The 24,045-nt window shown below is 36.1% G+C and overlaps 1 protein-coding gene, 1 long non-coding RNA gene and 1 pseudogene across 4 annotated transcripts; 1 reads left to right on the top strand and 2 right to left on the bottom strand.

Moving 5' to 3' along the window:
* The first annotated feature begins 3,890 nt into the window (after window positions 1-3,890).
* LOC121798192 lies at window positions 3,891-12,692 on the top strand. 2 transcript variants are annotated; one of them, XR_006050031.1, is made up of 4 exons: window positions 3,891-4,346; window positions 11,995-12,143; window positions 12,235-12,394; window positions 12,515-12,692. It is a non-coding gene; the product is annotated as an uncharacterized LOC121798192 (long non-coding RNA). The 2 variants fall into 2 exon arrangements; XR_006050032.1 differs by having other exon boundaries at window positions 3,896-4,346; window positions 12,043-12,143; window positions 12,515-12,685.
* A 396-nt stretch (window positions 12,693-13,088) lies between these two features.
* LOC121798191 lies at window positions 13,089-16,832 on the bottom strand (annotated as a pseudogene).
* A 914-nt stretch (window positions 16,833-17,746) lies between these two features.
* LOC121798190 lies at window positions 17,747-21,163 on the bottom strand. Of its 2 annotated transcripts, XM_042197069.1 has the most exons (7): window positions 20,546-21,163; window positions 20,053-20,176; window positions 18,782-19,522; window positions 18,419-18,701; window positions 18,205-18,329; window positions 18,052-18,125; window positions 17,747-17,946 (listed from the first exon to the last, which is right to left on the bottom strand). In XM_042197069.1, exons 3-6 carry the CDS (start codon window positions 19,510-19,512, stop codon window positions 18,077-18,079), a joined length of 1,188 nt encoding a protein of 395 aa, XP_042053003.1. In that variant the 5' UTR covers window positions 19,513-19,522; window positions 20,053-20,176; window positions 20,546-21,163; the 3' UTR covers window positions 17,747-17,946; window positions 18,052-18,076. The 2 variants fall into 2 exon arrangements, with proteins under 2 accessions (XP_042053003.1, XP_042053002.1); XM_042197068.1 differs by having other exon boundaries at window positions 18,782-20,176.
* Window positions 21,164-24,045: the final 2,882 nt, after the last annotated feature.

The following is a 24,045-nucleotide window of genomic DNA, read 5'->3' as shown; positions in this document are numbered from 1 at the left end:
AATTTAATAAAAAAAAATAAAAAAATTTTTATTAACGGTAATGAGACCGTTAATTTTATAGCCGTTTGTTTTTTTTTTATTTATTTATTTACTCTATAAATACTCCTATTTCATACTCATTTCAATCACAAACACACATCTATTTCTCTCTATTTCCACCCCAATTTTCATCTCAAATCAACTCTATTTTCCTTCTCCCAAATTTAATCAAACTAATGGATCCTTATGAACAAATGCGTCAAATATTGGAACAATCACTTGAAGAAGATCGACGACGGGAGGCGGAAGAAGCCGCTCCGCCCCAACGTCGCTCCCGTACGTACATCCATCGTAACCGGGAGGAAGCCGCCGCAAGGTTAGTACGCGACTACTTCTGCGATAACCCGGTTTGGGGAGATACGTACTTCCGTCGCCGTTTCCGCATGGGGAAACCGTTATTTCGACCCCGAATCCCCCGGAAGCTCAACCGCAAGTAGTCCGCCTCGAAGTGGAGCGCATCCGTCTATACAAGAACGGTTATCTATTCGTGCAAGGACACGCGACTCTAGCGCCCACACCCAACTCCAACATGATCTAATTGAGCACATTTGGGCAAACTTTGGCGGATGAAATTATTAAAATTGTGTACTTTTATTTTTTTTATGATTTTAATTGTGTGCTTTTTATTTTTTTTAAGTTTAAGTTGTAACTTTGTTTTAATGTTGTGTGTTTTTTAATAAAATGTGTTTGTTTTTTTAATTGAATTGAGTTGAAATTAAAAAAAAATGAAATTGAATGAATAGTAATTTAAGGAACGGTTAAGGAACGGTTAAGGAACGAGGGTTGCAGGTTCCGTTCCTTAGTTAAGGAATGGAGTAAAAAAGTACAGTGGGGCCCTCAAATAGTGGTTTAAGGAACGGTTTAGGAACGGTATAGGAACAGCGTTGTGGATGGCCTTAGGAAGTTGCTGGGCGATTTGGGAATCGGATGTTGCAGAAGAAATAACATAAACCAGTGGCGGACTTACTAAGGAGTTTGGGGGTCCCATGGAACCCCCAACAATTTCACTATTTATACTACATATAGTCATAAATTTTTAAAATTTCCTCAGCAGCTCAAGTGGCAAATGACTAGACTGGCAGTTCCCTTGCTTGAGTCGAATCCTCTGGAGCCATTTTTGGCTTTTAATATTTCTATTTGTCTTTTTGCTATTTTTTGTATTGTTTTTTATTTTCTTACGGCTATTAGGCACAAAAAAGTTTATGTTTTTTACTCCTCCTTCATGACTAACTTATTTAAAAGCATAAATTTCTCTAGTTTCAATATCATTTAATTATTTTTATCTCATTACCCGTCTCTTTCGCATCTTTATATTGTCAAAACTTTTGACAACACCGACACTTAAAAAATATCTTAGAGTTGGACCCCCCAACATCAAAATCCTGCGTCCGCCACTGACATAAACAATGACTGCCACGCTTATAAGAAAGAAGAAGTCTCAACTCCTAAACTTTAATTACGCCATTACATTGTTAAAAAAGTGACATGTTTGACTTTATATTAAAGATAAAAGTCCATCACTTTTTACAGTGATTTTTTAAGCAGTTTTGCGAACACCCTTTAATCAGAATTTAGAAGGGAAAAAAAAGAAAAATTAACAAATAGAATCGTCTAATTAATTCAGAAGAGTATAAAATTTAAGAAGTTAACAATCGTCGACGCAAAACCTTATTTCTTCTACATAAAACTTTTGCAACCAACTTGAGTTTGAGTTTTAACTTTTAAGTTTGAATTTGAGATGTTTAGAGCATCCGCAGCGGTGTCCTAACGGACGGACGCCGTCCGCGCATGCGCTGTCCGCCGATGCGCAGCTGTCCGTCCGTGCCGACGGCACGGCGTTGCTCGATAATAAGAGCACGCCCGTGCCGCTGAGCAGGCTGACGTGGCGGCACGCGATTGGTCAACTTTTTAGCCGTTGGATTTTCCTCTTTTTTTAAATCAAAATAATACCAAAAATTAAAAAATAATATTTTTGGATTCCCAAAAAATAGAGCCGTTTATTACCATTTTTTTGAATTTTTTTTATCCCAAAATCATCTATAAATACACAAATTCGACAACGAGTAGTGGGTTTTTTTATTTTATGAATTTAATTATGTAATTTTTATTTTTTAGGATTTAATTAATGTAATTTTTAATTTTTAGGATTTGAATTATGTGATTTTTAATTTTTTTGTAATTTGTAATAGTATTTCGGATATTTTTAATGTATTTTAATATTGAGGAAATATTTTTATTTAAATTGAATAATGGAATGGTAGGACCCTTGAGCTTGTCCTTGTGGAAGAGCATGAATGTGAGTGTTGTGCTCTTGCCTAAGAGCGGGGAGTAAAAAATGAATAAAAGTGGGTCCGGACACACATCCGTGCTCTTGCCAAAGAGGCAAGAGCACGGATGGGGATGCTCTTAGCGGGTTGAACTATTTGGGATCCTGATACGGTTATATTATTATTATTATTATTATTATCATATCTCTATTATTTAGTATCATATCTTCTATTTAGGTTATTATTGATTTAGCATATCTTTCTCATATATGATCTTTATTATCTTGTTCACCAAGTTAGGTTATTCGTAGGAGTATTATAAATAGGACCATGCACTACTCTAACAGTAATAATAATGGCAGGGACTGATGCTCAACTACGTGGAGGCTGGAAATGACGATAAAGGGCAGCTTCATTTGTGGCTATTCTTCTCTATGGGGCTAATGGATTTGGCGCAAGCCGGACTTAGAGTCACGCTGAGAGTGTTTCTTGAAGACCAGTTTAGGGAGGCGGATAGAGAAAAGGCCGATAGACAACGATACACCAAATTCTGGTGGATTCTGGTCTCCGCCGTTGCAGTCATCTTCGCTCAGTTGGAGACTTTGACAGGGTTTCACTTCAGAACACTTTTACAAGCGTGGTATCGTTTTTCTTCCTAGTTTTCGTATCTGGTTTCAACTTCTACCACAACGACGGGGAGAGCAACGAACGCAACGACGACAGAGCCACAAATGAGGGTTCAAAATGGAAAATGAGGGTTATTCTTTTGTTGCTGTGGGTTAGTTTATCCATTTTAGGCCTAGTTTCTGCTTCCGGAAGCACCTTCTTCTTGATAGAAGCCATCACACTCACTTCTCACCACAACAATCTATTTTCCATCCTCGTGCTCGCAAATCTGGTGAGATGCATGGAGATCGCGGCCTCAGAAGTGTCCCGGTGCGTAGTGGCACAGCTTGAAGAGAGTCGGGATTACAATATCCAGAAGATGGAGCTGTTGAGAATCGGAATTGGATTAGGTTGCTGCATGATGTGCTGCAACGTTGCTGTCGGGACCGGGACACACAGGAAGTATGCCAAGGGGGGTTGCAACATGAGCGTGTATTGGCTAATTCCGCAGTTCTTTTTTTTGGGGGGCTGATGCGGGGATTCGCTAAAGATGGGTTTCAATTGTTGTTTGAATCCAAAGTTCGGCCTCGGTTTAAGAGACATGGCCGGTCTTTGGGAGTGCTTACGAGGGGATTTGGAAGCTTTCTGAGCATAGTTTGCGTTTTCATCTGCGGGAGGGGCGATTTAAATGGTTCCAAAATGACATACACAATAGTTGCCTCAACAAGTATTATAGCTTTCTGTCAGTTTTGAGTTGGGCTAACTTTGGTTTGTACATTGTGGTTTTTGTTTGGTACACAGGCTTGGTTCCTATTGGAAGATCAAGATATGCACGAAGCGCATAATAAGCAGAAATAAGCATCTTTTCTGTTTTTTCTTCTTTTTTTTCGAGTTTTGTAGTATTTTACTTCATTCACATTGGATTAGGGGTGAGCAAAAAATCCGAAAACCGAACATCCGAACCGAGCCAAACCGAAAATTAAAAATTCGGTTCGGGTTGTTCGGGTTTTCGGTTCGGTTTTGAGATCTAAAAAATTTCGGTTCTCGGTTCGGTTCGGTTTGGTAGGAAAAAAACCCAAATAAACCGAAACCCGAATTATATTTAATTATTCATATTATATATATATTACTCCTATTATTTAATTATAACTAAAATCTAAAATACAATTATACAACTACAGCACAGAAGCCCTAATTCACTTCGCAGTTCCGCCGCTCCTCTGACCTTCTCTCCCTCAAACCCCTCCGTCGCCGGTTGCCCCTCCGTCGGCCAGCTCCGGCCCGACCCCCCTCCAGCCGATCTATCGCCTCTCCAGCTCCTGTCGGCTGTCGCCCTCCAGCTCCTGTCGGCTGTCGCCCTCCAGCTCCTGTCGCGGAGTGTCGCCACAGCTTCGCCGTCGTCTCCACTCTCCACAGCTCCGCCTCCGACTCCAGGTAAACTCTACTTACACCATCAATTGCATTCCTATTTCCTAATATGAAATTATAATTAATTGATTATTAGTTTTTGCCTTTTGTAGTTTTGTTTTAGATTCTAATATTCTATCAAATATGAATGAAATTTTGATGAGGAGTATGGGCAGTTAATACATTGATGAGGATTTTTTCCAGATTCTAATATGAAATTTTGAAAAAAAAAATTCTGTCATTTTTTCCAGATTCTGTCATTCATTCCAAATTCTTGTCATGGAACTTCATTTTGGTTTTACGAAGACATTTTGGTTGATGATTTTTATTTTGGAATGTTGATTGCATATTTATATTTGTTGGTTGATGCCTTGATGGATTATGAATATTATCATTGTTATGTTTTGTAGGTTGAAAATTTCATAAGTTTATGTAATGTTGAATTTCGGATCTGCACTTTTTTTTTTCTCCAGAATTTCGGTTTTAGTATTCGGTTTTAGGATTTTCGGTTTTTCGGCTTTTTACAGAATTTCGGTTTTTCGGTTAATTCGGGTTTTTAAGTTCGGGTTTCGGTTTTTCGGGTTTCGGTTCGGTTTTGATTTTTAGCAAATTTCGGTTTTTCGGGTTCGGTTCGGTTTGGGAAAAAAACCGAACCGAAACCCGAATGCACCCCCTACATTGGATGTATGATCTATCTGTATTGGGGTGATAGAGTTGTCCTTTTTCCACTGTATTCTTTTATCAATATTTATTTTATATTGACAAGAGTGTATTGAACAAATATAATTCTTCGTGAGGGGTCTATTTCTTTATGTCGTGTAGTTTTTTACTTTATCTTATGATCTTATGCACATGATGCTTTTTTTGATACAAGAGGGTGCTTTTTTGATTGAAAAAGGGATAGGAGATGTTTTATCAATTTTGAAAATTCTGTCTATTTTTTTCTTTTTATTTATTAATTTCTTGTATTTTCATCTAATCAATTTATTTTTATGTTTCGAATCGATTAGCAAATCTTTTTTTTTAGATTTGTTAGTTCAACGGTTTGATTAGCTCGAAAAATAGCTTTTCTCTTTGTTTTAATTCAATTTAATTGCTTTTGGTTCGGATCCCTAATAGCTTATGCATAAATTTTTTTTATTTGCGGAATGGGAGTTGTACGATAAATTATTATAAAAATAATATTTTAAAATACTGATTTGTACATTTCAAAGAGAAAGAAAAATATTATTCACTCTCTGCCCTACAAAATAGACAAAAAAATTTTTTATCAATTTCGTCCATTTCATAAAACTAATCCATTTCATCTTTGAATCTTGTTTCACAATTAAATACTAGTTAAAGGTTCTCATGTCCATTTCTACCTCTTTCACTATCGTATACTAGTATCATCAAGTTTGCATAAATATTACCAATCCAAATTTTCTATTTTAGGAGGGGAGGGGGAGGATACATATGATCTAATTCAATTTTCTGCCAAAAGTCATATACTTCTAAACTGTTGGTTAAAATTGACCATTTTACTTAAGTATCATCTAACTCAGAATATACTTAAAATTAAAAACAACCATATCTATTAGACAACAAGACATAAACTATCGATATATATTACTACTGATACATACCCACCACCAATTGATCAAATCCACCGCGGAGGCAATTTGTCAACGACAGAAAACTTATCTAACAATTTAATAAGGGTTTATACAGTTTACTATCTTCGTTCTTAATAAGGTATCCCCCCAACCACTCATGCTGCACCAAACTCAAAAAATTATTAGTTGTATTAATCTTTTACAAGCTCAATTCGAATTGTATATGAATTCGATTCAGTTGAATTGATTAGTTCCCAATTGAATCAATCAAATTTTTACCTTTTTTCCAATATTTTTTTTTTCAATTTTAATTTTCCAATATTTTTTTTTTCAATTTCAATTTTCCAAGATTTAACGATTAAATCCTCAATGGATTAACAGAACTCCGTGTTTCTCTCAATTGATCATTTAGAACTTAAATAAATTAAATTCACAATTGATTAACTGAACCACCTATTTTATGTTTGCATATTATACTACTCCATTTCATATTAGTAATTATACTCCATTTCGTACATTTTAAAATAGTATGGCTAAATAGCCCGATAATTTGTAGGAATAAATTTGAACAAAGCAAACAAATAACAGATCTTCTGAAAGTAGTGCGAAATACACTTTCAGATCAAATCAATTTCGGAGGTTCTACCGAATTATTTGACCGGATAAAGTTCAGAATTTTCTGAGAGAATATTCGTATGTTGATTTTCAAGTATATAGAACCAGATGAACATGATAATATGAAGAAGACGAAATAATGCGTCTTTTCATTTCAAAACTGAAAATTCAGTTTAATTTAAGTTTCGGGAAATTGCAAATTGGTCCTTCGAAAATTCAGAAATTAATTTCCGGATGAATTTTCTACACAGTAACTTTGATGGAAATAAAAAATTTCCAAGCTGACCAGCTCGACCCCAGCCAGGGGCTCTGCCCCTTGGACCCCGCCAGGGGCTATCGCCCCTTGGACCCCGTACAGGGGCGCTGCCCTCGCACCCCCGCCAGGGGCGCTGCCCCCGGACCCCTGTTCATTAGGGACTTCGTCCCTAACATCATAATGAATTCAAATAAGCGTGCACTCCGCACCTCCGGACTTATATGATGTCTCATTATGATAATACTGATCAATCAAGTTAATCCAATTACACTAAAATATCTAACATTCCTCCCCTATTTTAGTGCAATCCTTGATTAACTAAAACAAGTAATCTCAAACATTCAAACTTTTGCATATATGAAATATCGTGACGATTGAATTTCACTTTAGCACACTATACATTCCATATATTCGAATACCAGGGTATCTCTAAGGATTGAACCCTGGGAACTCATATTGAATACACAAAGATAATGTACACAAAAGTTTACATACGAATATGTTCTATCTTGACACTATATTTTACTAGCCTATGTCCTTATCCTTCATAAACATGTCGAAACCAAGTCCCAGTTTCTTGAAGCGGCTAAACTTCATGCTTATATAGGTAGCTCTTTAATTCTTGCACCTACATATGCAATTTTTCAAAAGAACTATTAAGAATATATACATTCAACCTCTTTAACTTGTAGGTCCGAACACATACCTTGTGATGATTCTTTAATGTGTTCCAATCTCCAAATATCAAGCTTTCCACATTGAATTCAGCATCTAGTGTCGTACTAGATGGGAATTGGGTATCTCAATATCAAGGATTTTTGATGGACTTTAATCCCATCCCTACAGCCGATTTATTCACGAGATCTCTACTCAACCCTTTGGTTAAGTGATCGGCTAAATTGTTGTGAGTTCTTACAAACTCCACGGATATCACACCATTCGTGATAAGTTCACGTATCATGCTATGTCTAACACCTAAGTGTCTTGACTTCCCATTATACACTTGACTATATGCCTTAGCCAAGGTAGTTGCACTATCGCACCTGATAGATATGGGTGATATCGGTTTAGGCCACAATGGAACTTCATAAATCAGATTCCTTAGCCATTCAGCTTCTTTACCAGCTGCTGCTAATGCCACAAACTCAGATTCCATTGTCGAATTAGTGGTGCAAGTTTGTTTCTTCGATGCCCAACAAATAGCACCACCTCCAAGAAGGAATACCCAACCACTTGTGGAAGAATGATCTTCCATATTGGTAATCCAACTTGCATCCGAATAACCTTCAAGAACAGAAGGAAATCCAGAATAAGTCAAACCATAATCCATAGTTCCTTTCAAGTATCTAAATACTCGATTCATTGCTTGCCAATGGATTAAGCTTGGATTGTGAGTATATCTACTCAGTTTTCCAACAGCAAAGGCTATATCGGGTCTAGTACTAACCATAGCATACATGAGAGATCCAATAGCCTTTGAATATTCAAGCTGATTTACAGCAACTCCTTTATTAGGCACGAGTTTTGCACTAGGGTCAAAAGGAGTTTTCACTGGAGAACAATCTTTTAGATTAAACTTTTCCAATACCTTCTCAATATAATGTGATTGAGAAATAGAAATGCCATGTTCTCCACGTATGATCTTGATTCCAAGAATCACATCAGCCTCCCCCATATCTTTCATATCGAACTTAGATGACAAAAATTCCTTTGCTTTATCAACTTGATCTTGGTCAGTACCAAAGATCAACATGTCATCTACATATAAACAAATGATCACTCCTTTACCAGAAGCATCGAATCTGCTATATACACACTTATCTGCTTGGTTTAAAACGAAACCGTTAGACAATATCACGTCATCAAATTTCTGATGCCATTGCTTGGGGGCTTGTTTTAGTCCATAAAGAGATTTTACCAATTTACAAACCTTATTTTCATTACCAGGCATAACAAAGTCTTCCGGTTGTTTCATGTAAATCTCTTCATCTAATTCACCATTCAAGAAGGCAGTCTTAACATCCATTTGGTGAATTACAAGATTATGTATAGCTGCAAGTGCTAACAATAATCTAATAGTGGATATCCTAGCAACTGGAGCATAGGTATCAAAGAAATCAATACCTTCCTTTTGTCTAAAGCCTTGGATAACCAATCTGGCTTTATACTTGTCTATGCTTCCATCAACCTTCATCTTCGTTTTGAAGATCCATTTACTCCCCAAAGGTTTACACCCAGGTTATTTCCAGGTTTTGTTATGAATGATAGAATCAATCTCATCTTGGATTGCCTCTTTCCAGAATGCAACATCTCTCGAAGCCATAGCTTCTTTGTATGTCCTTGGATCATCACCAATAGTAAAACAATATTGGTATTGAAAGTTAATTTCATTCCTTGATCCTTCTACCAAATACAATTGGTAATCATCTCCAAATGACTTAGCTTTTCTAGCTCTACCACTTCTCCTAACATCAGGAGGTGTATTAAGCACTTTTTCAGTAACACTAGAGTTACTAGAACTTGCAATCATGTCTCCAGGTTTAGGCAAGGACGTGAATCTATCCTCATTGCCAAAATCAGCATCCCTTGACTCAATAATAGAGTGCACAGATACATAATCATTGGGTTCTATGACATAGAACCTATAGCAAACAGAATTTTCAGGATAGCCAATAAATACACAATCTATACCTCTTTGACCTATGGTTTTCATTTTAGGGTCAGTTAGCCTTACCACAACCCGACAACCCCAAACTCTGAGATAACTCAGTTTTGGTGGTTTCTTATGCCAAAGTTCGTAAGGGGTTATCTTGTTCCTTTTATTAGGAACTCTATTCAACAAATAACAGGCTGTTAACATAGCCTCACCCCAAAATCCTTCACATAGGCCAGAATAGCACAGCATTGAATTAACTATTTCTTTCAATGTTCTATTCTTTCTTTCGGCTACACCATTTTGTTGTGGTGTATATGGAGCGGTAGTCTGATGTACTATACCAGTAGATTCGAAATATACTGGATCATAATACTCACCTCCCCTATCAGTGCGAAGAGCTTTAATCTTCACACCATGATGGAGTTCTACACTTTTTTTAAAGATTTTAAATTTATCAAGAGCTTCATCTTTTGAATGACACAAATAGACTTGACAATATCTAGTAGCATCATCAATAAAAGTAACTACATACTTTTTATTTCCAAGAGACGGAGTTGAATGAAAATCACACAGATCACTGTGTACAAGTTCTAATACCTTAGTGTTTCTATTGACACCCTTATTGAAAGGATGTCGAGTGATCTTAGTTAACATGCAAGTTTTACATTTTTCAACATTCAACTCAAATGCAGGTATTAAACTCATTTTCGACATATCTTTCATTCTTTTGTAATGAACATGTCCTAGTCTAGCATGCCATAATTCTGATTTACTAATGTTGTTACTAGGATTAGTAGAAGTCATGCAAACAGAATTAACATTAGAAACATCTAGATTCAATTTAAACATACCACATAGATAACCGAATCCAATAAACGTACCATGTCTAGATAGAACATATTTATCACTTTCTAATACTTGTTTATAACCACAATTATTTAAAACAATACCAGACACTAAGTTTTTACGAATACCAGGTACATAAACAACATTCCTTAACACTAAGGAATTTCCAGAAGTAAATACTAGGCTAACAGTTCATATTCATTTGATTGGTTCAGTTGCAACGTTGCCCATCTTCAATGAAGATCCATCTTCAATTGGTTTAAAATCCTTGAACCATTGACGATCCTTGCATACATGACATGTTGCACCCGAATCAATCCACCACGAATGATCATCATCCTGCACGTAAAATGCTTCAGAGATTATTGATGCATAATAATTCTCAACCGAATGATCATTAGGTACAACAAACAAACCTGATTGTTTTCCAGGATCCTTGGATCCACTTGTACCAGCCTCATTCTTTCCTTTACTTCCATTGTTTCCAGACTTGCAGTCTCTCTTGAAGTGCCCGGATTTACCGCACTTCCAACACATCAGTTTAGGCTTCTTATTCCCAGCCTTACTGTCGTTCCCTTGAAACTTTCGTTTCCCTTGAAATATTTGTTTCTTTTTACCAGCCTTTGAGGATTCACCCTCTTCCATCATGTTCACAGAAGAACCAACCATTGTTTTAGTATTACCAACGGAGCCCTTTTCCATATCACGTATGGACTGTTCGATTTGGAAGTCACTTCCAAGTTCGACCAGATTCAACTCCTTCATCTTATGTTTCAGATTATTTTTAAAATCCTTCCAGGAGGGTGGCAATTTGTCAATAATACTAGAAACAGAAATGGATTCATCCATTTTCATATCATATTGGGCAAACTGTCCCAATATCCTTAACAGTTCGTTGTACTGTTCCATGACAGGCCTCGAATCCACCATTTTATAGTTAATAAAATTACTAACAAGAAATTTCTTGCTAGAGGCATCTTCTGCCATATATTTGGCTTCGAGGGTATCCCATAATTCCTTAGCAGACTCTACGTTTTGATACACATCAAAGAGGGGATCAGACATACCGTTCAAAATGTGGCCACGACATATGTAGTCATCGTTCTCCCATTTCATCCGTCTCCTTGATTGTTCCAGAGTTTCATTTTCAACAATCTCGGGCATGGGAGTACTCAGAACATAAACAACCTTGAGAGTCGTCAACATGAAATGCATCTTCTTCTGCCAACGTCTAAAATCCTGGCCAGCGAACTTGTCCAACTTCGCGAAACCCTTCGTCATATCCTTTGCCGATTCCTTGTTTGACATCTTCAAATTTGATTTGATCTTTGTAGGAATAAATTTGAACAAAGCAAACAAATAACGGATCTTCTGAAAGTCGTGCGAAATACACTTTCAGATCAAATCAATTTCGGAGGTTCTACCGAATTATTTGACCGGATAAAGTTCAGAATTTTCCGAGAGAATATTCGTATGTTGATTTTCAAGTATATAGAACCAGATGAACATGATCATATGAAGAAGACGAAACAATGCGTCTTTTCATTTCAAAACTGAAAATTCAGTTTAATTTAAGTTTCGGGAAATTGCAAATTGGTCCTTCAAAAATTCAGAAATTAATTTCCGGATGAATTTTCTACACAGTAACTTTGATGGAAATAAAAAATGATAAATTATGGATAAATACCATTAACTACTCGTTAGCAGGGTTAGAACTTTGAGAAGTAAAAATATTAGAGAGATGAATTTCCTTAGGGAAACAGCAAGCGCCATGGATTGCCAGAACTGCTTTCGTGCAGTCAGGAGCTGGTTTCGTCACAACACCATCCTCATCAAATCCACCCTGTTCATCTTAGGTAAAAATCTTGCAATCGAAAAAATTTAAGCTGATCGTAGATTATCATCATCATCATGTATTTATGTATTGATTACGCTACAAAAACATAGGGCTGGTATGGAGCACGATGATGGAGAAGACATTTGTCAGGATCTTAATCACGCCGTTGCCCCACAGCGTTGAAGTTGTCTAATGCAAGGGCATGGACTACGTTGCTACAGTTCTGTCCAGTGGTCTCGTAACAGTCGGTTTTTTTTCCGATGTTGATATGTGAGCCCCTTATTCAATATGATCCATATGATTTGAATTGATTTTGGAATCTCTTAACTATAATCAGAGGTTCTTAAATTGTATCATTATCATATTGAAATGCTCGTTTTTTGTATGCAGCATTGTTGACCGTGAGATCGCAAAGAATGAAGTCAAGACTAATGCTCTGGCCGGCAAAGGTGAGTGAACAATCCAGCAACTCCGTTGGCATTATATTGAAATAATTGTTATTCCTTGATTGATTTCATTCCTATGTTTGATAACTACAAATTAATATAGAAATGAAATGGAATAAAATATGAATAATTAATATGTTTGATTCTACCAAAAAAAGCACTACACGCACTTCACACACTACCCACATTTCACACACTACACAGTTAGAATTTATGAGGCCAGGTACGACTCCATTTATTGAAGCTTGAAGGGGAGATCAACCAAACCTCAATCGGGTTTCTAAAATTCAAGAGAGGAGGGATGGAAGTCTAGAAGAAGAGCATGAATATGACAACAGTATTATGTAAAATGGAGTGATCACTGTATGATTGTTTTTCTGAATCAAAACCTAAATATTCTGATTATAAAAAAAGAAAGAATGGCTTCACTCTCACAACTACTAAGGGAAGGAGGAGAACAAAACTACAAACAAACCTCACATCCATGCCCACATTAACCATGAGTAAAAAATGCCAACATACAACCATCAAACAAAACACACAAACACACTACTAGAGTCCCTTTTCCCTTTGTTCTCATTGCATTTTGCAAGAAAACGCGGTTAGTCGAGGCTGGAAGAGTGACTCCACCTGCCACATAGATAATCTTCCAAGGAAACTCTCTGCTCAATGCTACTCAAGGAGAGCCAGTCCTCCTCCACGCCAAGCATTGCAAGGTCGAGGTGGGACTGCATATTGGATTGTGAGATGGTTTCATCGTCTATTGCATCAAACCCTTCCACGGAGTTGCTAACTTCTATGTGGACCGGCCCTTCAGAAGCGTTCACTTGCAGTCTTGCCCATTTCACAGCCTCATGATCGCCTCGGAGAAGCTTCAAAACCTGTCAACAAAGGAGTGTTGAGTTGTCTCTTCTTGGAGTGAGACGAATAATGGCTGTGGTGAGAAAGACTAGAACCGCTTACTTGGCACGTCTGATGCACAGTGATGCAGCTAGAATCATCCACTCCACTTGATCATGATCATAGTTGCTTCCTAGGTTCGGAACAAGCAACGTGGTGAACTTACTCGATGTCAGAATTGGCTTCGCCTGTCGAATCACTGAGACTAATCTTCACATTTGCTGTCAATGTTAAACAAGACTGCCAAAGAACATACACATACCCCCATAACAAGGCTCTGTTGTCCTTTCAGGCAGTTGCTGCTTATCGGTTTCCTCCCCGAGAGAAGGGCAACAAGAACTACTCCATAGGCGTAGACATCTATCCTCTTGTTTACCTTCCCATACATGAAATACTCAGGAGCCAAATAGCTAAGCAGAAGCAGAAAACCATGTTGAGTCACACTGTTATCTAGTCCAAGAATGCTTTTGAGCAGAAAAAAGTTACTAACCCGAACGTTATGTAAGTCGAATTCGGTGATGCCCATCTAGCAAGCCCAAAGTCTGAAAGCTGAAATTGCAATCAGATAGAATTTTGTTAGTGTTGAGCCAATCCATGAGTAAGGAATAAAATATTTAGCTGATCAGTATAGTTTTATCATCTGAGGCTTGAAATCATCGAATAAAAGTATGTTTGATGACTTAACATCTCTGTGGATCACAGGGTGCCCTTCTCTGTTGTGAAGGTGCTCCTAAGCCTCAGCTACGCCTATAGCGACCCTATACCTCTCGTTCCACCCAAACAAGAGCGGATACTTCTTATCACCTAGTTTGTAAAAGACGATTCCATTAGGTAACAAATTGGCAACAAGAAATCAAGATATACATAAACTGATAAAGATCATTTTGGTGGATGGAGTTTACCATGAAGATTATCTTCAAGGCTTCCTCTTGATAGAAAATCATACACCAAGAGGAGATGATTGTATTCAAAACAGAATCCAAAGAGTGAGATTATGTTTTTGTGGTGTATCGCGGTGATGATCTCGATTTCTAGGACAAACTCCTTGAGAGCAGTTTGAGAAGGATTCAAGATCTTCACGACAACCTCGATAGACCTGAATACTGCCTCCTTTACCTATTATGCTCCCTAGAATTTGACAGATACAACAATGTAGTCAAATAGGCGTCGCAAAAACTAAATTAAAAGACTAATCCAAATATAATCCAGCAAAAGATAAAAACTTTGTCTGAAGTTGGAGGTAGCTAGCTCAAGTTCCCTGAACTTAAACAGTCTGCACGTGGTGGAGTGCTTCTCGTGAAGGCCCTCCAGCTCCTTCGGCAAGGACCTTGAAATGCAGTCACGGCTCGATGGAACAGACACGGCCTCATTCCCAGCAGGAACAATTGCACCACCCTCTCCATCTAGTTGATGACCTTTGTCATGATTTGAGGAGTCATAGTCTTTCCTAGTCAAATTCTCTATAAACAAACCATATCTACTCGGTAGTCTCATCACCCACTGAACCACGGAGATCTGCCTCACTTGCTGAATCTGTGAAGAAGTCGTGTTACAAACCATGGCATGGCGAAGAAGTGGCCAACCAGGCTTCACTTCAGACATTCCCCCTAGAAACAATGAAACCGAACCGGATGCAACCTCCACCTTCTTCAATGGAACAATCTCCATCAAAGTATCCCCCTCCCTCTCACATTTATCCTTTGAAGGCACCTCAGATGCCTACCTGCATGACTTCTGCCAAGTCACAGAATCTGGCGTGCAAATAGAGTATTCCTTCTCAACCGAGTCTGGTTTACCACAGCCACCTTCTCCCCATGTCAGCATTGGCCTAATCGTATGATGATCTTTGATGATCATCATATGATTATGATGATCTTTGCAGAGCAGAAAGTATAACCATTCCTATGATTATGTTTGAGTTCTGCTCAAGTCAAGATCAAAGGCAGCACAATAAGAAAAGGTGTCTTATAAAATTTTTATAGTACACAATCATGAGCAACAACAAAAACTACCTTTGACACTAACATGTGACGCTGACAAACTGGATTCATGCTGAAACACAATCTTCCCATTATTCACAGCCAACACAGAGCAGTCCTTTGACAGTTTCTTTGTGCAGTATTAGTAACAGAAGCTGAGGAAAGAATCGTGTGATGAGTTTGAGCCGTTCCTACTATAACCTCGGACGCGTAGTAAGATTTAGCTTCACGAACGAGGATTTTTTTAATCGATGAACCTCTGCATATCTTTAGTTTGAGATCAACCTACATTATTACTATTAGCATCAGATCACCAACTTTTAGTTCAAGCAATGCAAGGGGAAATAGTCAATTTTTGGGTACAAATATCTTCTTTTGTCATCAGAGAAAATTTGTGCTACTGAATCTGAAAGAGAAATATGTCTCTACGAGGCCACACCTCGCCAAGTACTGGAATCTGGTGAAGAAGAGGCCCAGCTATACACTATTTAAAACATGGTGCTTTGTGCAGATCAAAAGCTTACTTTAACAATAAAAGAGAACTGCGTTGATTTTGCTAAGATCAAAATTGGTCTCCAGTGCTCCCCATATATCCTTTGCAGATCTGTAGAGAGCAGCCATCCTGCAACTCTCCTGTCTTGCCTCTGCCTAGCAATGAAGGCTGGATTAATCACCAAAGATCCTGCAGCGGGATCAGCTATCATTTGCGGCGGTGGGCTGGCTTCTCCAGTGAGAAAAGACTCAAGCCCGTATCCGCACACTGCAACATCTACTTGTTGCTGCCAAATCAAGAAATTCCCATCGGTTAACTTCACTGAAATTGGAGGTAGCTGAGAGAAAAGAGGTAAAGCGGACAAGGGAATGGAAGCGGCATTGGAATCGTTTGATTCTGCCATTTTGAAAGTAATAGTAAGAACTCAGAGGGTAGGAGAGACAGGATCACTATGATCCTGCTCTGATACCATGGAAACAATCAAGCAAAGACACGAAGAAGAAAGTAGAAGAGAGATATTTGATAAACTCCATAATCGGATGACTCACAGTTTCATTGATTTAAGGATATGTAACATACATTCTAAACTTGTAGCATAGACTAGGAAGGATCTAGAACTCTTCACTAATCTTTGTACAAACCGATTACAGACAATAATAATAACAGAATCATTAAACTTTCTTCTTCATCAATGCTTTAACAGAAATTGTTGTGTAGATGATAGCAAATCTCCTCGTTGTGTAGATGATAGCAAATCTCCTCCGGGATGATGGAACTTGAGTGATTGAACCTCCAATATTCTTCCTCTCTCTCCCTTTGATAATTTTTGTGTCCAAGGATCCCCAAAAAACTCACAAAAACGCCACTTAAAAATCATGAAAAACTGCCAATTTGCGGTTGCACTTAGGTTGAGTCGAGTCAAGTATATACACAACACGACTCGGTCGACTCAAAGCTTCTGTCCTGTCTCGGTAGTTTTTGATCACTTAGGATGACTCCGGTCGAGTCACTTCTCGCCACATTCCAACTCAGGTCGAGTCAAGTATAAAATCTGCTTCCCAACTTCATTTTACGTGATTCATGCCATTTGTGTGTGCAAATTTCAAAATATCTCTCAATTTAAATTATTTTTTATAAATCATAGTATTATATTAAATTAAGAGTGGTTATGTGGTTTTCTAACAAAATTGTAATTTCACATTTATTCAATATTATATTTAAACTTAACAAGTGTTTAGTAATGCGTGGGTGGCAAGAGCATTTAGATTTTGGAATTCAAGAAACTCTATTGCACGCATTTATTTCAACTTTACAAAAAAAATAGCTTTAAAATTTAGTAGCCACAAAATTGAAATGTTGTTGTTCCTCAAATTTTAAGTTATTATGATAACCATGCTCATAATCGTATGCATAAAATTCCAAGCCGCATGCCTATTTACTGATTTATTAATGCTCCCATGGAAGCAAGAGGAAGTTAGCATCAACATGAACTCCAATTTAATAGGTATGATGACTAAGAACTACCGTTAAACTATGATTTCAAAACAGGAGTTGCATAAAATTTTCTTCTACCTAACTATCGATATCCCATAATAAATACATTATTTGAAAAGATACTAGCCCAACTTGTAGGGATAACGTTTTCTTAGTCGCTTAAGAAGTAGTAAAACAGAGAAGGTATGAATTGCATGCAACAATAAAATGGCCTAGAGAGTAATAAAGCTCATGTATAAGTGTTGAAAAGACACATCATGATTGTCCCTGTCTAAAAGAATTTGCCACATCATGCACACTAACAAACATATGTTATCAAGTAGATAGAGATCCATTAACAATTTGAATACCATCATCATCATTTCTTCACAGCATTGTGACCAATATTGAAAAGGTTAAGAGAGTTTTGGTAAAAATGAAAAAATCTGAAATTTCAACATCAATGTGGCAGGCTTCATTCACTTCCATTTCCCTTTCAACACATGTTATCCTCCACAGTTGTCAGCAATGCTGCAAACAAAAATGAGCATTCAACATAATACCAAGGACCTAACTTTAAAGAAATTAAAATATCAATTCAAATCACATGTAGATCATATTTGATAAGGGGCTCACATATAAACATAGAATAGACCTAATCTCAATCCCAGTTCATGTCTTCAATTAAAGATGTTACACTAGGACCATCTCTGCACAAAATAATAAAAAATTTAGAAAAACATTTACAAAACTAAAAAAAAAAAGTGGAAATAATACAACCAAGCTTACCCAGTCAAGGAACTTTGACCGACTATATAGTTGAAGGTCTTCACCACGTCTAAAAGTAACCCAGGGGACATACGCATAATCTCACGATGGTTGCTACGATTGCTACGTTGGCCTTTTACATTCATCTGTTAGTGAACATGTTCATAATCTTCAAAATTAACATTAAAATACCAAAAATATAGAATATAGTAATAATTATATAAATGGTACATACATGTACGGCGCAATTCCTCCAAAATTTCAATTGATGAATCGGACATCTGTATGAATAAGGGCTGTAATTCAATACCGTGGTCAACTGTTGACTGCAGTTTTGAGCCCTTTGAATCCAATTATGATCATTAAAAAAGCATTGATAAGAATGCCAGTTTAGATCCTCAAAAATCAGCCGAAAGCAAAATAGCATAAAACAATATACGTCACGATCATTCCAAATAATTGGAAGCCTCATGCTCCAATTTCTTTCAATGGACATAACACCAAACCTGGGTGATAGACTACAAAAAGAAAGTTTAGTGTTAAGGAAATTATTTGATAAGAAATATTAGAATAATTCTGTAAAAAAATTAAGTATTACCCAATACTCAGTTGGTCCAAACAGACTTTACACTCCTTCACAAGTTGAGGAAGCTTTGCGTCACCAGCAAACGGATATAGGAAAAACCATTCCATCAACTGTATTAGATGCCGGATGTCTTGTATTTGATGAGTTATGAGATTTTGACTTTGTAGTAAACACAATTTTGGGTGGTTCTTCATGTTGAACAGTACACCGTCCCCTTTGCCCTTTACAGCAACACCATCCAATATATTCCCGTGATATAACTTCTTCCAATGTATAACTCGAAGTCCAGCAATGACAGGACCAAAGATTGTTCTAAAATCATCTTTTATGTCATCCCACCAAAGTGAATTATCATTTCCCCTATGATAATGTGCAGTCGCTCTATGCTTCTCATTTCTATTCCACGTAGTGCCCAGTAGTTTCTTTAATAAAAAGTCATGCAAATTGAAACTAATTTCTTCCGCCAAAGCATATTCATTTAAATCATCATAGAGCTTATACTTCAAAGTTTCTGAGTCTTTGATAGAGCTGAAATCATTTTGAATGTCATACCAATCTAGATTTTTTCTAAAAACAGTGGACACGACACAATTTGAAGACCTAAATGCATTTTTAGAGGTCATGCAAGTTTGGGCCAAGTAGAAAGATGTGTCAAGAGGACTGTTGATTACTTTGTAATGAATTATTGGGTTGCAATTAATTGGCTGTATACCCCTTTTGTGATCTAACTTCGCAGGCTCCATTGAGTATGTGCTGAAAATGGATTGTAAAATAACAACAAAAAATATGTAATCATGTTGTAAGATTAGTCATGTTCAAATCAACCAACACATATGAAATTCATTAGCAAACTAAGTGCACAAACTCCACTTGTCTGCATTCTATAACAAAACACTAAAATGATCTAATTATCATCTCCATTAAGTACAATAGACATTGTTTGGTGTGCCTATTTATGTTTCAACATATGAGGACCACAAAAGCAATGTATGTTAGGACGTGTTTCATGTATAGTTCTAGTAATTTTGTTTACTCAAATTTCTCTATTTTGCTTGAACAAAAATTCTGGTGGCTCTAAAATAATTTATAGAGAGGAAAATTCAGACTATAATGCAAATGAATTATGGTTGATTTCAGATTGAAGTTCTAGATTCAAATATACATAGAACATTAATTAGCAAGGAAACTATTGTGCAACAGAAAAAACTACAAAAGCCTAAATTAATTAGTAGGATAGGTAATCTTTTTTATGATTCAAGACAAGAGAACGATGGGATGCTAACCTGTGAAAGAGAAGGCAAAGAACAACAATGGCGCGACGTCCCTTCACCCGAAAGAGAGCGCACGCGAATAAAGAGATTGAATGTCAACTCAAATGGAGAGAGGTGAGGAGAAGGATACCAGCAGCTGCATCAGAGAGAGATTTAATTACTCGTAAAATACCTAAGATAATGAAAACTAAGAGTATTATAACTTTTTATTAAGGTTGTGCACTATGGAAATAAACAAAGAAGCAATCTTACTAATCTAAAGTGACAGTTTGGTGAAAAGACAATTTTATTCTTGTTGGAGGGAAAATGTTAAGCAATTTTGTAAACCCTTTTGGTCATTTTGAGAAATGACAATTATTGGATAGAAAATTGGTCCAATCAAATGATAGCTTCCCAATCAAGATTTGAAACAGTTATATAGCAACATTGAATCTGCAAAATGATACATAGAGGGATAAGGGGGAGAAAAAGAAAGAGGAAGGAGAAAGAGTGCATCGAGGCAGACCCTCAATCATCGCCGGAGCGGCGGCGGACAGCAGCAGCGGTTGTGGTGTGATAATGAGAGAGAAAGGTGAGAAGGAGAGCCGACGAGACTTAGCGGTGGAACAATGAGGAAGGACGGTGGCGCGGCGTGTGAGGGCAGCTGGGCAGCGGCGAGGCGCGACGGGTGACGAAGGCGGCGAGGCTGAGGAAGGTGGGGAACGGAGGCTGGGCGAGCTATGCAGTGCGGCGGGTTTGGAGGAAGCAAGCGGGCGGCGAATCACGGCGGTGGACGGCGAGGCAAGGCGTGCTGACGAAGTGTGCTTCGAGGCAGGCGGGGCGGGCGGAGAGAGAGAGAGCGAGAGAGAGGGGAAGGCAGCGGCACATGGCGGCGAATCACGGCGGCGGAAGGAGTAGGATACCGTTGAGGGGAGAGAGAAATGATTTAGGGTTTCATGGAATACTATTAGTTATTGTATACTAATTGGGCTCTAATTTTGGGCCTTTAAATGTGGCATATAATTTGGATTCTAATAGTGTAGTGTAGATAAATAATGTTTTTTTAATTAAATACTAGAATTTATGTTAAACTCTATTATTATTATTATTATTACATTATAAAGCAAGGTTCTAATTAAGATTTTAAAATCAAATTAAATTTGTATATTAATTTCTTGAATATTTTTATTACTCTTTGGTATATTAAACATATTTTTAGAATTTGAAATGTTTCATTTATTAGGAAGGAGAAAATTATTAATTTAGAGTAGGACAAGATAAGTACATTTTTTTTTTAAATATTTTTTTGGTGTTTTGAAATTTTTTCTACCGTTTCATTAATACTCCCTCCGTCCCACAATAATTGTCACTCTTTTACATTTCGTTTCGTCCCACAATAATTGTCACACTTCATTTTTATCATAAATGGTAAGTAATTGTGCGACGGAGGGAGTATAAATAAATTAATTAAATTGATATATTACTTTATTAAATATTTTTTTACTATTTATTATATTGAATTTATTTAAAATAAATATAAATTTTATTTATGTTTAATATTCAAGTCATATAATTACTAAAGATAGTATACATAGTTAGAATTGAGTTGAATTTGATTTATTCTATAACATAGTACTCCAGTATATTGTTATTCAAGATATTTACTCATATTTTTAATTTTAGGCTTCTCAAAATATTGGAATATATGTGTATAAATATTATCTATTGAATTTAAATTTGGCTAAAGCGAATATATTAATTGTGAAAATTTTACTGTATTTCAGTATTTGCTTGCTTATGTCGGCCTATTTCTAAAAAGACATGTTTTTAGTCATGGGCAACTGTATGTTGTATTTTAAAGAGGCACAACATTTTATTATATAGTGATGATGTTGATGATACTTTTGATTCTATTATTTTCTATGATTAAAGTGTAGTTGATTTTTTCTATATTGATTTTAAGTACTTTAATCTATTTTTTTAAATAAATATTGATTGATAATCTCTGTTTAATGTTAGTATTATTCTATTAATTTGATTTGTTGATAATCTCAAGTTAGTGTGAAGAAATCACTTGAGTCGTGCAACGCATAAAGGTTTGACATTTTGCATTGGTTAAATATTATATATTTTTCATTGTATATAATTTATGTCGGGGATGTATTTTAATTGGTTAAACATTTTGCATATCTCTAATAATATTCATTTGGCCTTTGGACATGCATCCTAAGTTGCGTAAACTATAAGGAATTATATCAATTATTGTATGACATATACTTTGTATCTCCTGCTATTAGTGTCTGATAAGCTTCATCCTTCTATCTATATCCCTAAACGGTGAATCTTACTAAATTATAGTTATAGAAAATGTTGAGTGTTTTTTCAAATACATATTCCCTCCGCCCGTGAAATATTATCCAATTTTGCCATTTTGGTCAGTCAGTGGAAAGTTGTTCACTTTGCTTTTTTTTTTCTATTTTTTCTATTTCATCCACACATCTCCTCTTTTGTTATTTCTTTTATTTTATACTACACTCATATCAAATATTAAAATCATCTACTAAAATATGAAATATTTCATTGAGAGTGGGTTGAGAGAAGTACAACTGTACAAATATTTTTTTATTGTTGTTTATAATATTACAAATACTTATTTTAGTTAGTTCTTATCTGTAAATATATTTTTATACGTATTTGTAAATATATTTTTATACGTATTTACTCTATATTCTTTATTTTAAGTTAATATATCTTCATTATTTAAAAATCTTTTGTCCTGTGCATAGCACATGTGTTAATACTAGTCCTCTTAACGAGGCAGTGGTCACAAAATTTGATACAAAATTACACAGACTCCTAATTGATAAAACTGCAAATTTCATTGGCTAGGAATAATAATTGAATAACAAAAGATAAACTAAATCTAAAAGGTTACTACTACTACTACCCATAACAAATTTAAATAAAAAAATGCCCTAGCAATTGATTACAATTCATTCTTGTGAACTTGCCGCTTTTAATTATCGAATTAGAAACGACTAAGGTACTGAAATCATACCTTCAATTTTGAAATTGCCGCGAATTATACGGCGGCGATGGCGGAGGTTGCAGGTGGTGGTTTGCTGGGGTTTAAGGAAATAGTGAAGAAGTGATAAAGGCTGGGGTTTAAGGAAATGGTGAAGAAGTGATAAAGGGAAAAATTGACAAATGAATATTGGAGACTGAAGTTGCTGTGGGCAAAACGCAAAAAGTAATTCATCAAACGGCAGTTGGCTGTTTAGAGGTACTACTATAATAATGCAAAAAAATTCGAAACTTAATCCTGGAAATTGGCACCAATAATTTTTAAGATACTTTTAAAGTTTGAAGAAAATACTATGCCGTTGATTATACTCTCTCACCTTAAAATTACAAATTTTGGTAAGTATTAATATAAAATTGATGAAATAGTAAGAGAGAAAAAAATACTAGTAATTAAAATAATAGTATTAATGAATAGTAGAATCTGCAGAAGGGTAATATATGATGAAAAAGTTTTCAAAAATTTAACGGTCAACTTGACTTGATTAATGAATTAATATATAGACCAAAACATAGACTAATAGCATATGACATGCACATGACATGGAAAAATTAATTTTGAATTATAAAGCAATTCATTCGATTCAATCTCAAACGTATTAATTCTTATATTGCTCTTTCTCATCCCATCTCTGGCTAGGTGCATGGATGTTGGCGATAAAAACGACATCAACCAATCTAGAATCGAATGATATCGTAAATAAAACTGCTCTTTTATATTTAGCATATATGGCAGTATTTTCTATATCAAAACTAATCAGATAAAGTATTGTTGTAAATTGAAAGAAATAAATGTAAGTATTAAACATGAGTACTATTTATAAATAAGTCACACATACAATGGCTTTAGTACAGTACTTGAAGAAAGCGAAAAAAAATGGACTTTATAAATTCAATCGTCAGACGATAGAATACCAACAATAATTAAATTCAATCCAGTTCAAT

The sequence above is a fragment of the Salvia splendens genome, chromosome 4 (assembly GCF_004379255.2).
Source record: "Salvia splendens isolate huo1 chromosome 4, SspV2, whole genome shotgun sequence".
In the NCBI taxonomy this organism is placed as follows: Eukaryota; Viridiplantae; Streptophyta; class Magnoliopsida; order Lamiales; family Lamiaceae; genus Salvia; species Salvia splendens.
The sequence above is the reverse complement of the archived record's forward strand: the minus strand, read 5'-3'. Positions and strand labels throughout refer to the sequence as shown.

Excerpts from the sequence above, each read along its gene's own strand:
- LOC121798190 (XM_042197068.1), bottom strand. The coding sequence starts at position 19,512 with ATGGAGCCTGCGAAGTTAGATCACAAAAGGGGTATACAGCCAATTAAT. Across the intron at positions 18,702-18,781 it reads TTGGACCAACTGAGTATTGG|TCTATCACCCAGGTTTGGTG; the intron begins GTAATACTTAAT and ends TTCTTTTTGTAG. Across the intron at positions 18,126-18,204 it reads GGTCAAAGTTCCTTGACTGG|AGATGGTCCTAGTGTAACAT; the intron begins GTAAGCTTGGTT and ends TATTTTGTGCAG.